At 38.8% G+C, this 14515-nt stretch overlaps 1 protein-coding gene across 1 annotated transcript in view; it reads left to right on the forward strand.

The window, feature by feature from the left end:
• OSBPL10 (oxysterol binding protein like 10) overlaps positions 1–14515 on the forward strand; it is a 170024-nt gene that overhangs the window by 133874 nt on the left and 21635 nt on the right. The window contains exons 7-8 of the mRNA XM_026649361.2: positions 2095–2241; positions 12500–12983. Coding sequence (XP_026505146.1) covers positions 2095–2241; positions 12500–12983 — 631 coding nt within the window. The remainder of the gene's footprint in view (positions 1–2094; positions 2242–12499; positions 12984–14515) is intronic.

Genomic DNA, 14515 nt, shown 5'->3' on the forward strand with positions numbered 1-14515 from the left:
GGGGGGGGGAGGGGAGGTTCTGTTGCCTGTTCTTAGTACTACTAATTCCAGCTCTAGCTTGCTTGCCATTAACCGAGCTAGCAGCAAGAGCAGCAGTACTGATAACGGTAGCACAGTACTCTTGATGAGGTCAAGCTGGATGAAAGGCAAGCCTGCTGTAGAAACGTCTACTGTAAGTTCTGAAGACCCCTTCCCACATCCCCTCCAGATGAAATTCAGTTATGTACATAACAGCGTAGGGCTGCAGCATTCTGCATCTACTACATGATTATGGAATTAGATCACGTATAGTAAGTGTTGTCAGATTATGTGCTAACATACTGAAACTGAATTTGTCAATCATGCATTAGTTGATTAGTGGTGGGTGAGTTATCATGCTATACATTTTTCTGAGTGGAGAAAAGTGGTTGTTTTGCCCTTTCAAAAGCCTCCACAGTTGTTAAGGTTATAGCTTACCAGGTTTGGAGTTATATAGTGTTTTCTAGATGGAGTAGTTACAAAGAACCTTTTTAATTGCTCTGTGTTCTAGTGGTGTTTCACCAGATGAAATTAACATAGCTAATTTGAGTTCAGAGATTTTCTAGTAATGGTTTATATTGGAGGACAGCTGTTGAAACATGCATTCAATTAAAAAGAAAAAAAGCCTGATCCAAATCATGGAAACATCTATACATAATAGTGACCAGCCAGTAGAATACTGGTAAATAAGACCCGCTTTGTATATGTTAATATTGTAAGCCAGGTGAGGGATTTTTGTCTCTAACATGATTATAGACTCTCTTCTGAGCAAATTGTTTTAAAATCCAATTCCGTGTACAATAAAAGAAGAAGCAGAATGTCAGTTTTTTTCTCTTTTGCTTGGAATGTTTTAGGCTTTGCTGTAAAAATCATCACAGCCTCTCTTTTGTAATTCCTTAAAATTATTTAGGGATTTATATAATAGAGCAACTGTCGTTGCAGCAGTGATATTCTTTTTTACAAAATTAAATATATATAAGAGACAGCTACACACCAGAGTTAGCAGTAAAGAACCATTGGTGCTGCCTTAAGAAATGTGAACAACTGTCTTGTAAATTTTTCAGCAATATAAACAAAAAAAAGAACAACCATGTAAAAGCAAACCCAAATAATTCATGTCCTGGCCCTGAAGCTTGTTAGACTCTGGCTCTGATGAACCACCAAGGGGAGTGAATTCCATATTAAAAGAGCTGAGTTAAATAATTACCACCCAGACATAGTTTATGAATATATTGTAATTTAAGAGGCAAGAAAGTGTTATGTTTTGTTGCAGAATTTACTATACTTCCACACCCCTCCTCCCCCCACACACACCATACACTTTGGAAGGAGGTGGCATAATTTTTCTGTTTTTGTTAATCCTCAACTGTTATATCTGGAAAATGGGCAGATATACTATTGCTCCTCTGTCTTGAACACAAACAAGCTAAATGTTGAACACCATGCCACGAATTCATAGCACTGCAACGAGCAGAAAAATTCACATTAATATATATACCTCTGATTAGACTCTAATTTACCTTCATTATAGAAAGTTCTTGACTATGATGGTCCAATTAGCATTGATAAGCATTTTATTCAAAATTTACTTGATCCATGATTTCCAGAGTTGAGCAATGGGGATGAATGAGGGGAAAAATCATGTGAAGTTAGTCCTTAATATTACGATTTCTTAAGATATTTATTTACATGAGTGGTTTAGCAAATTGAAACTCTCTTGAGGATGCTGATGCTCAACTATGCTTGTTGTTTAATAGATAAAGAAAAGAAGCTTCTGGAGGGGAAGGCATTTTGCTTTTGTATACCTGTATCAGAACTTCGCACAATGTGCCCCTGTTGCTGACTGGAACTACTGCAGTACAAATATTATATAATAATTTATGAATTAATACTTGCTAATGATCACCATTGTTGCCACTGAAACATCAAAGTTGCAGTACAGCCTTAAGTGGATTTTTGTGAAGGGCCCCCTTGGGTGTTCTGAACTATCCCCATTTTTAAACATGCATAAGTACATGACATATATTGCTACTTGTTTATCCAGTTGGTGATGCTTGGTGATTGTTTTCATTTTAGCATTCAGCTCCTGAGTTGATCCTGGTTGAAGGTGAGATGACGGATACCGAAGATAATGAAGAGGAGGATTTAGGAGTCATGGAAGATCAGCGTAGCATAATTCTTCATCTCATCTCACAGCTCAAACTTGGCATGGATCTAACCAGGGTAGGCACACTACATCTATCTATCTATCTATCTATCTATCTATCTATCTTAGTCACTCATTCTTTCTTACTAAATCAGTTCTTCCTCCCAAACTATTTTGTTTCAGATCTCAACTTATTCTGCAAATTCTTAAGCAATAGTTATCATAGATTTGCTTCTTTTCAAGTGTGGTCCCATCCTGGAGCAGTATGGAGGGTGATCAGCTTTCTTAGGCAGGCTTTTCATGTCAAATTATAGCAGCAGGAACTGCAGAAAATGAAGGAGAGGAAAACGTATGTTTGTTTGTAGGCAGTGGTGGAGGAGCTTTACAGATTTGTATTTGTCTTAGTAAATTAGACTTTACTGTGGGCTTTAAAACAAGACCTCACATTCCCTTTGGGACAGTGACTGTTTAATCCAAACGAATCTGGAATTGTGGTATAATGTTTCCACAGGGCAGCTCATAGTTTCATTTGACCAAATCTTTTTAGTCCCATTATAGTCATCAGGAGCAGAATAGAGGCCATGATAAAATTTCTGTCTTGCTGTTTAGGGCCCTCATTTTGTAACCACTTACACATCCTTAACTATGTTGATAGATGCTGGAACTACGGGTGCTGGGGGTGCGGCAGCACCCCCTGTTTTGAAGTGGTTTCCATCAGAGACAGGGTTTACAGTTTTGTTTAATGGCTGTCAGCCCACCCACTATAGAAATTGTTCCAGCACCTATGACTGTGGTGTGAGTAGACACATTGGACTTGGTATGTTTGCTCATGTGAGTAAAGTTGTTCACGTGCATAAATGTTTGCAAAGCCAGGGTCTTTATCGCCTTTTCTTACTGCTCATTCAGGGCAAAATCCTGCATTCTTTGTACATTCAAAACACCCATGAAAGCAATGGGTTTATTGGCTGTGCGAGAAATGCAGGATTAGGCCCATAGTCAGTTTCATTTCACCTGCATCTAAAAAGACAAAGTGAACACTGGGAGTTAAAGGCTTTCAATTTAAGGAACAAGGAAGGTGGGTTAAATTAGTACTTTGGTATCAGATACCTTTGGATCACATGAAAACTTCAGGCAATCTACTATAACAAAATTATGGCCCCTCAGGACAAAACTACTCTTCATGTTACAGTCATATTACAAAAGATTACACTTTGTGTATTCCTTTGTTCTGAAACCATTCAAATAAAATAAAATAAAATATAATATAATTAATATAATATAATATAAAAAAAATCATAGAATATCAGGGTTGGAAGAGACCTCAAGAGGTCATCTAATCCCAACCCCCTGTTCAAAGCAGGACCAATCCCCAACTAAATCCCCAAATGACCTCCTCAAGGATTGAACTCACAACCCTGGGTTTAGCAAGCCAATGCGCAAACCACTGAGCTTTCCTTCCCCCCATTAAAAGGAATCTTGTTGTAGAGGTGTCATCTGAGAGATTTTCTGTAAACCCCTGCAGAGTTGGAAAATTTGTAGATAGTTTGAAAATGAGAACTTCCTCCCATTAATAATTTTGTATTCCACTCTCTAGTGATTTTCTCTCTTGTGGATACATAGGCTTTGAGAGGATTTTTTTTTTCTAATGGCATGGAAAGGAGGTGGCATACAGAAAGCTTTTTGTTGTTGTTTGTTGTCAAAGAAGTGAAATAAGTAAAGTGAATTTATTCTGACTTGTTTCCTCCACAAATAAAAGCAGAATGGGAAGGTCGGAGAGTTGTGTTTGTATGGTAGAGTAATTATGAAAGAGAGCTCTTCTCAAAGGCATGTGGATATACAAAAAAGCTTGGCTTGCTTTCCTTTTGATCTTAGAAACAGATTTTTATTAATTTACATTGTATTATTTTTCTCTGAAATAAAGGATTTGCCCAGTGTGGTCTATCCTCTCCTCATATACTTGCGTATATGCCTCCTTCTCCTAAAATGATGGAAATAATATGACAAAATAATATGAACAAGACAACTTCAAGGTTAAATAGTCCTTTAATCCATTGCAAAAATAATATCAGATACCAGTACTGCCAGTAATGTTTATTTCTGAGTGCAACCAAAGTTTCACCACTTAATTTCTGAATTACTTCTGTTCTCATTTCTTAGAGCTGAGAGAAACACCTAGACCTGTATACTATTTGTATTTTTGTTTGTTGGTTGGTTTTTGCATTCTTCAGCCTCTTAGGGCTCTTCAGCTTTAGTGGTCTGGTATAAATGCGGTAACATTTCTATTTTGAATTCAGAATCTTACAGTAGATCTAGAAGCTTCATAGACCTCCACCGTTAACACCTTCTATTTTGTAAACCATTTTCTACTTTTGGTAACCTAGATGACTTTTATCACCCCACAAAAACACCTGAGGAGGCAGTAAAACTATTTCAGTCTAATATATCAAACTATCTCTGAGCTTTTTAGAGATGGTGATGGGGGATTTCTCTTTAAATTTCCAGTCCCTTCTCTGTATGTGTGCTGCCACACAAAACCCCCAAATACAAAATAGTATGAATGAGAGGAACATTAAATTGAGGCTATATCAAGTGAAACATTAATATCTTCTTTTCTGATCAATCACTTCTCATCCACTGTGGGAATCAAATACTTAGGATTTTTTGCCCCAAAGGATAATAATTTGTTGTAGGCTGTGGGTTGTTTGTTTTTTGTAACAATGTAAATATTCCTAAGTGTGCAAAAATAAATAAATAAATAAAGGTTACAAGAATCTATTCTCTGACCTTGATCTCAGATCACATTGACAGAGTATTACAGGGGGCTATGTGAACTTTGGAGCACACGGATGAATGGCATCTGACCCTAATATTGGCAAAATGTTAATGTGTGTGTATATAGAAGTTTATGCTGAATGAAGAATAAACTTGTTTAGCCATGTCAGGTTCATTTTTAGTGTATATGATGCATGAATGCAAATAGTAAGAGTATCAGTCAGATCATTGTGTTACCATGGGCACATGTCCCTTTTCTAACCATTTGTGAATTTTAAAAAAAAGTACTGACTGGTTGGTTGGTTTTATTTATTTATTTTTTTAAATTGTCTAGATTGCTGACTGATACAGGGAGGCAACCTTTAGCCTGTATAGAAACAAAGCCTAGTTTATTTGGTGGCAGTACTTATTTCATTTTTAACCGTTCCTCTAAAAGTCAAATCCCAGGTAACTTTGATACTGGTCAGCTTTTGGGTCTGCAGGAGCTAGTTGTGACAGATGTTGATGTTAAAATCAAAAGATGTTTGACTTCAGTTTAGTTTTAAATGTTTTTGAATTTCCCAGTGCCTACTTCACCAGAGCTTTTTCTTTAGTTGCTTTCATAAACTAGAAATTGTTGTATGATACTTAGTGGCAATTGCTCCTGAAGACTTATCATAAAATTCCTGAGCCATATCAAAGAAAACAGCATCTTTTCCCTTTCCTAAGGGCTGGTTTCTTATGTTGGCATATTAGCTTTGGCTACATACAAACTGACTCAAGTTTCCTAAGAAGATAATAGCAGCACTTTAATGTTGCAGAGGTGCTCACTGCTGGAATGAGACATGCTGCCCCATTTCATATTGAAGGATTATATTGCACTTGCTGTCTTGACTTGACATCACTGATTACATCGGGTTTTGCTAGAGCAGGCTCCTGCATTCACGTGGACTTTCACAGCAATCAGAAGCGCTGCATGTGGGTTCATGGCTCTGCATTGGTAGATCAGTGTAGCATTGAGGCTTTAGCTGGATCAAGGTTTTTAGGCTGCACTTTAATGTGCTTTTTAAAGTAGATTTATTGTGCAAATAAGTTTTGAAATTTGTTCATTCTTTGGCTTTTAATGAAAAATGACAGAAATTACTGTTAGCCTAATACTTTTTCAGCAGCCGTTTCTGTCCTGTAATTTGGATAGCTGGGTTATCAGTCACACACATTCCATCAGACAGATCAATTGGGACAACTTTTGGTACTATTCCTGCGGTGCCTAGTATCCTCCCCTCTCTTCCCAGTTATTTGCTATCCTAAAAGTAAATGGCTGACAACATAGACAGCAACAAAGTCATGCCATAACCCAGAAGAGAGAAAATAAATCCATTCATCATAAATGGACATGGTAGTTTATTTTCCCATGTTACAAAACTTTTTGCTTATTTTCAAATTACATCTGGCTTGAAACTTAACACTGGGATGCAAATGTGCCCTATTTTTACTTCCACAATAACTTCTTTGAATAGTAAAATGCTTCTGTCCCTCTTAAAACAGTGAATTGTCATCTCAGTGGGAAGTGGCTGTGCCAGATACTCCCTTCCCCCTTCAATAGAATGGCAGCCCAACTCTATTGCCTTACAGCAAGGTGGATAAAAATCGATTATGTTAATTAAAAAAACTCCAATTTGTATTTAAAGCAAATGGTTTAATATTAATTAAATACACTTTTTTTAAAAAATCTATTTAAAAATACATTTGAAATTATGGCAATTTGATAATGTATTATAATCTATAAAAATCATTTAAATGAAAAAAATAATACATGTTTGCTTAGAAGTTTTAAAGAGAGTCAAATCACTGAACTAGGAGACACCACTGGCTAAGCACCTGGAACCAGAGTATGCTGAAGTGTTAAACCAGCTTTTGACAGCAGTAGCTTTTCCTGTAGGCACAGAGAATGCTTTCTTGTCCGGCTGTACCGAAAGGAGGACAGGAGACACTTGATATGGTTTTAATGAGGCCACAACTTTATTATTAGATGTCTGGGACTACTCAGCAGATAAAAATGTACTGTGCAAGTAACCCCATGATCATTTCAATAACTACCTGAGGGCTTATGCCAGTCCCCCCTTTTTCCATCCTGGTCCCCAGCCAACCCATGTGGTTACAGGGGTTAAGGTGGGCTATAAAGGAAGGGGGGTTGGCTCCTGTCATGCCAGTCACAGGAGCCCTGAACCCCCCCCCGCTCTCCCCCCGTTCTGCTCCTTTAACAAACACCTCCTTTTTAAGGCCTTCACCAAGCCATTTATCTGGTCACTGTACCTTCCCTGGGGACTACCTGCACTGGACAGCCGCCCCACACTTACTGAATGAGTTGCAACATCGTAGCCTAACTCCCTTCCCTACTCACCATAGCAAAGCCCTCCGTGAACCTGCTGTGGGGAAGGTGACCCTCCCCCCCCCAGGCCAATCTAGTGATGAGGGAAAAATTCCTTCACAGCCCCCTGAGGACGGAGCGGCTAGCAGAATGCCTACTTCAGGTCCTGACCAAACCTGGTATTTTGCCACTTCTAAGGGAAGTGGAGATGGGTGCTGCTCCACCTGGTCTGGGGAAAAGGGGCTGCTTCTGCCAGGCTTGTCCCTTTTCAACTCCCCAGCCCTTCCAATCCCTGGGGATGAGTCAGCGTTGCCATGCTGACCCGCTCCCCCTTTTCCAGCAGCTTCTGAGCCCCTCTCCTACCCCCCCCCACCCATAAAGCGCTATTCCCCTTCTCCCGGCAAGCTGGACAATGCCCCCCCAGGCTTAAGGTGCGGTGCGCTCATTCATTTCAGTTTATTCAACGACTTCAACTCAATGACTAGTTCATCTAACATAATAAGTGTCTAAAGAAAGAATCTAAATAATTGAAGTTAAGCTATGTAATTGCTTAAATAAATATATGTAGTATCCTTCTGGTTAGGGAAAAAAGCACTAAATTTAGAGTAAATGCTATTTTTAGTTGTAAATCAATATTTTAATTGTTAACAACCGATGAGAATCAACCTTTATTTAGGAAAATAACTAAAAAGTACAAATGCAAAATAAGATTAAAATTGATTATTTAAATTAATGTTTTCCGTGTTCTAGCCATGTTGGTCTCAGGATATTAAAGATACAAGGTGGATAAGGTAATGCATTTATTGGACCAACTTCTGTTAGTGAGAGAGACATGCTTCTGAGCATGGGCGGCAGGTAAAGCTTCCCCTTGGAGAGGCTAGCCCCCTACCTGCCTCTTCCAGCCAAGGCCCCACTCCCATTCGCTGGTCAGCCCAGCCCTCCCCACCCCATGGCCCTGGCTGGGGTGGGGGGCTGAGAGATTGGCCCCAGCCGGGGTCAAGCTCTCACCCTAGGCTTGGACCGCGGCGGAGCTCTATGCCCTGGCTGGAGCGCTGAGCCCATAGCCCCACCCCCATTCCACCCCCAGTCTGCTTCTTCCCCCCGAGGTCCGGCCCCCACTTGCTCTCCCCCCGCTTCCCCAAGATTGGAAAAGCTGTGTTGCCACTGTGCCCTGGAGCCGCTGAAGGGAGCGAGAGATCCTCCAGCCCTGGGGCCATGGCAGGGGGAGATTTTTCAGAGGGCCCCAAATCTGCCACTGCCCCTCCGTCCCCAGCAGCATGAGATTTGGGGAGGCTTAGCCTCCCCTGGCCTCCATTACATGTCACCTATGCTTTTGATCTTACACAGAGCTCTTCTTTAGGGTCTGGGAAGATCTAGCCCAGACCTGAAGAAGAGCTCTTTGTGAGCTCAAAAGCTTGTCTCTCACCAGAAGAAGTTGGTCCAATAAAAGATATTACCTTACCCACCTTATCTGCTTAAATTAAGGTTTTCTGCTTGCTGATTTTAAATCACTGTTTTGATTTAAATCAATACACCCTGCCCCCACAGCAAACAGTGGCAAAGGAAATAAATACTTCTGGTCCTAAGAAGTCGCACACTTACTTTCTCCATCTGGCACTTGGATCTAGTGGCGGTTTTAAACAAATCTTTTAAAGCATTATGGTCATGGCTACCCTGAAGTGGCATAAAGTGTAGATGGGTTCATAAAATCCTGTAGCGGCAGATTGTAATCCTATTCTGGGTCAGTCCACTTTCCCCCAACCCCCAGGAGGAAAGCAGAACACCTATTAGGCTTCTTTCTTCTAATTGTGAAACTCCAAGAGGTAGCAAGAACTGCCATTCCTCTAGGGCTTTGACTAGTGGATTCTTTAGTGCAGACAATTTATACTACCTGAGCATGCAATCCACAATCATTCTATTTAAACTTATTTGCAATTTTTTATTTGTCAGGGTCCCCCAAAGTGAAAAGAAGAAGAGACAGCCTTGCCCTTTTATGCAGATACAAACATGTCTGGAGTGCCATGGATGGCTCCAGTTATTAGTGTAAATATTCTCATTCCTAATTCTGTACAAATATCTGGGCAGTGCGTTGTGTTAGGCTGTGGAATTCTCCCAGGAAAGGGGAGAAAACTGTGTTGCTTTAGTTAGCACATGGATCACTACTATGCATGGAGAATGTTCCTGCACTGGGAGATACAGAGAGATACAATAGTTTTTCCAACACTCATAGAATATCAGGGTTGGAAGGGACCTCAGGAGGTCATCTAGTCCAACCCCCTGCTCAAAGCAGGACCAATCCCCAACTAAATCATCCCAGCCAGGGCTTTGTCAAGCCGGGCCTTAAAAACCTCTAAGGAAGGAGATTCCACCACCACCTTAGGTAACCCATTCTAGTGCTTCACCACACTCCTAGTGAAAAAGTTTTTCCTGCTATCCAACCTAAACCTCCCACACGCCTATATGTTTCTGTGGAAAAACTGTATAAAGGGTTAAAGGCTAATTTCTCAGCATGAGGGTCAACTCCAAAAATTGATCAGAATCTTTTGGACTATTTATATTAGTGCATGGTAGTGTCAAATACAAAAGTATATAGTATATAGTTTCAATATTCAAGAGAACATTGTACAGATATTTTTTAGAACTCTTGAAAGTTTCATGGATTTAAAACCCAATGAAATCACTCAGTGAAAGCTCAAAAACTTGAATCATTTTCAGCTCCAGAGATTTCATTTTTGAAACTATTTATTTTGTTAGCTGTGGAGCCTTTTTGGTTATATAGGAATTTAAATCCTTTCTTGTAAACTGTTGGTTTTTTTTAATTATAAATTTGAGTTAGAATTCTATCTCTCAAATGTTTTAATCAGCAGTTGAAATTATAATGAAAGCATTGAGTATTTTTAATGCCTATTTAAGCAGTTATGCTGGCATATTTATGTGGAGCAGCTGGCTCCAGAGGATATATCCAGCAGTAGAGAACATGGAAATGAACACCAGGATATTGACAAGCAAGCTCGGAGGATGAAATCTTTTCAGCTTTAAAATGTAATCACAAAATCAGCAACATTTTAAATGTGTTCCTTCATTTCCCCCCACTCTCCAACCTCCTGACCTCTGATCTGTGCAAATAAATGTTGTTCTTATCAGACGCAGCCACTTGGGCAAAAGGGAAGACTGTGGTTTACCAAAAGGATGGCTTTGCAGTCCTCCTCTCCTCCTTGACGTCTACATAATGAATACATTGTTGAACTATCACCAACTTTCTGGGGGATTGTAGAACATTAAACCCATTTTTTTAAAGGCTATCAACCTCCTTTTGGTGCACACAGTTTTTGAGGTGTACAGCTAAAGATTTTTTTTAATATAATAAATCTAAGTCACTGAAGCAGGTAGCAACTGTGATGAATTGCTATTTGAATTATACCAGACAATAAATATTTGGGCTGAAAGTGAATGTTTTAAAATGTTGTTTTTCATCTGTGAAACCAGTTTTGATATTGTGGGAGAAGATCATCACAAACTACTCTTCAAAGCTAGAATCAAACTTAAAAAGCAACAAACAAAAAAATCCACCATTACTATTTGTTTTCATTATTGAATTATTTTGTATAAGTAAGCCAATACAATATAAGGTGTGGGTTATGCAGCTTCAGCAGGGCTGCATGCAGAGATCCAAACACATGCAACAGATTGCAGGATTGGGGCCTAAGTCCAGTAGGAGACACATTGCTGATAGAGTCCCCAGGGGTGTACAGACCCAGAAGAAAAATGTCCCATCTGTTCTGCATGATATATTTAAAACAGCCAAAAATGATGAAGGGGTCCATAAAAGATGTGAGTAGAGCTCACAATATTAATACATTAGCAGAGCCCTTTAAATCAGTGTAGCTGTCTCCCTTCTTCTTGGATATGAACAGTAACTTTGCAGCAATACCAATCTCTGCCTGCCTGAATAGCAGCTGTTCTGATTCACGTATGAAACACTAATCTATTGTAGAGTAGCATATGGCAATATGGGTTTGGGTCATTGAGAGAATCCATTCAAAGAAATATTTGTGGGTTTATTGTAATTTTATCATTTTAATGGAAATAAATACCTGGCAGCTTCCATTATCTTTACTCACTAAAAAGGCTTAAACTGTGCATTAGTCTGATTTTATAACAGTGAAGGGAGAGGCAAGGTTCTTTACATTCGAGATGGGGATGGTACCACTCTGTCCTTGCCTGATTCTTGGAGCAGGGCAGAAGAATTAATTGAAAAGAGGCGAGTGATGGAGAAAGGAGGGAATTCAAAGGAGAGTAAAGTTGAAATTCATTTGCCAGAATGAGTGTAGAAAGAAGGCCATGAATGTATTTACTTGGGAGTATTCCTGGAGATAATCAATACTCATCCTGCAGCAGCCTGGCTCCTGATTTGCCTGAGGCTCCAAACATATTCCCTGTCAGTGATGGTAGATAGTGGAAAAATGTCTCTCTGAGTGACAAGGACAGATCTGGCACTTCCAGTTCACTTTAAGCCATGTAGATAATGTATTGTATGTCTCCCCTGTTAGCTGTAACTCCTCACTAGCTTCTCTCTTGTGGTCCTTTGTAGAGGAGGAAGACATTATTCTGTGTTGCACAGATCTCTGCTGCCCTTCAGTGCATCGTAATAGTTTTCAGTAAAACTATTATTAACAAAACAATATTACTCTTACAACCAATGTTAATTAGATGATTTTATGTTCTCACTAACCATTTGGAAACTGGTTATTTATATAAGCATCCTCTGAAATGTTCAGTAGTCTGGGAAGTCTGTTGGGTTTTTTTTTTTTTTTTTTGAGGGTTAATAGTAATTCAGCTCAGATTTGTGTGGTGTTAGAATTCAATTAACTTGTACCAGACTGTTTTCACATTCTCAAAGAATGAAGGCTTCTAAGAACAGTGGTTTGTTTATTAGCTGAACAGAGAGAAAGGGGAAATAGCGGATCCATGCCACTTGGTCTGTCATTGAAAACCATAATGAAATCGGAAGCAGCTTGTACAGCTATCAAGACTGCTAATTTTTCTTTGATTCGTTATTTATACTGTATTCCAAGAGAAATTGCTCTCTGGCAGAGGTGGGGGAAACAGCTATCATGAAGCTTGGCTCAGCTAAAATTACAGCTGTCTTAACTGTTTACTATCCCTGTAGTATAATCATTGGGAATCATACCTGCCTTTGTCTGCTTTGAATACAGGTGGTGCTTCCAACATTTATTTTGGAGAAAAGATCTCTGCTGGAGATGTATGCAAATTTCATGGCCCATCCAGACCTGTTTTTGTCAATTGCAGCTGGAGCCACTCCTGAGGAAAGAATTATTTGCTTTGTGGAGTATTATCTAACAGCCTTTCATGAAGGCCGAAAGGGAGCAGTTGCCAAGAAACCTTATAACCCAATAATTGGTGAATCATTTCATTGCTCATGGGATGTGCCTAAAGACAAAGTGAAATCATTCAGAACTAACAGTGCCTCTGTAGTTTCTAAGGACCAAACCAAGGAATTTGGCCAGGACCAATCAGAGTGCTACAAGCTGAGGTTTGTAGCTGAACAAGTATCCCATCACCCACCAGTATCATGCTTTTACTGTGAATGCAAGGAGAAGAGAATGTGTGTGAACGCCCATGTATGGACCAAAAGCAAGTTCATGGGAATGTCAATAGGTGTTTCTATGGTAGGTGAAGGTAAGAAATATGCTTTGCTTTATTTTTTGGGAGGGTGTTAGTGTTAACACCCCACAGAAAATCATAGATGAAGGTTTTTTTGTTTTGATTTTGTTTAAAAAAACCCTTCATCTTAATCTTGCTATTTGTTGCTTCCATTAATTTTAGAATTAAAATAATGGAACTTGTGTTTGAGAATATTGTCCAGTTTTTATTCATTTTTAGTATACATATATCTTGTATAATATGTGTGCCTTTATTTTTATGAGACTTATTAAAATCTACAGTTTAGAAATGTAGTCACATTGTACTTGCTAAAATATGACAGCTTTACTTATTACAGTACCTTACAGTAACAATTGTATCACAGCTAAACAAATAATCCTCTTTAGAGTTAGTATTCAATTCAGTATGGGAAACTACTTAAAACTGTTTTCAGAAGAACATAGAATAATTGTATATTTTCAGTTAAGCCTTTTAATCTGCTTTTACCTGGCTTCTGTTAGATGAAGAAATAAATTTTAAATAAGTCTTACTAGGCTATAGTACCTTTTCAATCTTTATAGCAAGTCATACAGATGAGGCCACCATCACGTTGTATTGTTGGTTTGCAATAGAACCAACATATTTGCCTGTTCAGTGATAAATCCATTGATCAAAATGATTAATAAATATAGAAAGCATTATCAAATTATAAGTCATTAATGTATGCTCTGGATTGACAAGTACTGCTTGGATCACTATTAATGTGGAATCTCCGTAACTGAAGGTTTTTAAGGACAGGTTAGACAAACACCTGTCAGGGATGGTCTAGTCAATACTTAGTCCTGCCTTAGTGCAGGGGGCTGGACTAGATGATCTATCGAGATCCCTTCCAGTCCTAAATTTCTATGATTCTATGAATTATTTAAACAAAAAATATGTATTGGAGCATCTTGGTGAATCCTCTTGCTACTCAGGATTATTCTGTTTGTACAGCACCTAGCGTAATGGGGTCCTGGGTCACAACTAGAGCTCCTGGGCACTACAGTACTACAAATAAATAATACCATCTACATGTGCTTTCTAGTGTTTTGTCCCAGATAAATTTAAAATTATGGTCCTAGTTAACCGCCAAGCAGAGGGATAAGGAGAACTAATAACAAATAATTGTTTTTTCTCATCACTGCATTAGGTAAGTATTGCTGAGATATTAAGAAATGTACTAACAAGGTAGATACAGGTAGTGATGGACTTTGGTAAGTGATTCTCCAAAGAAATTTTTATCTAGTGACTTCACAGCTACAATAGGAGTAGCAAAGTAACATAGTGAAATAAAGAACAAAATCAAATAATAGAAAATAATATTAATACTTTTCAGTTGTTTAGTTTTTGCAAAATGGAAGTCTTGAAACAAATGTTACTGCTTTTAAGACTCTTGGAGTCTAAATCCTGCAATAATACTTCTGTTTCACGTTTTTTCCCCCTGTTTCAGGCAGTGTGATACTATGTCAGACACATTGCTTTTTACATCGCAATGTATAGGGTAATGGGAGTCAGGAAGGAGTCCCAGA

Source organism: Terrapene carolina, unplaced genomic scaffold (assembly GCF_002925995.2).
Source record: "Terrapene carolina triunguis isolate 2854851 unplaced genomic scaffold, T_m_triunguis-2.0 Scaffold84, whole genome shotgun sequence".
Lineage (NCBI taxonomy): Eukaryota > Metazoa > Chordata > Testudines > Emydidae > Terrapene > Terrapene triunguis.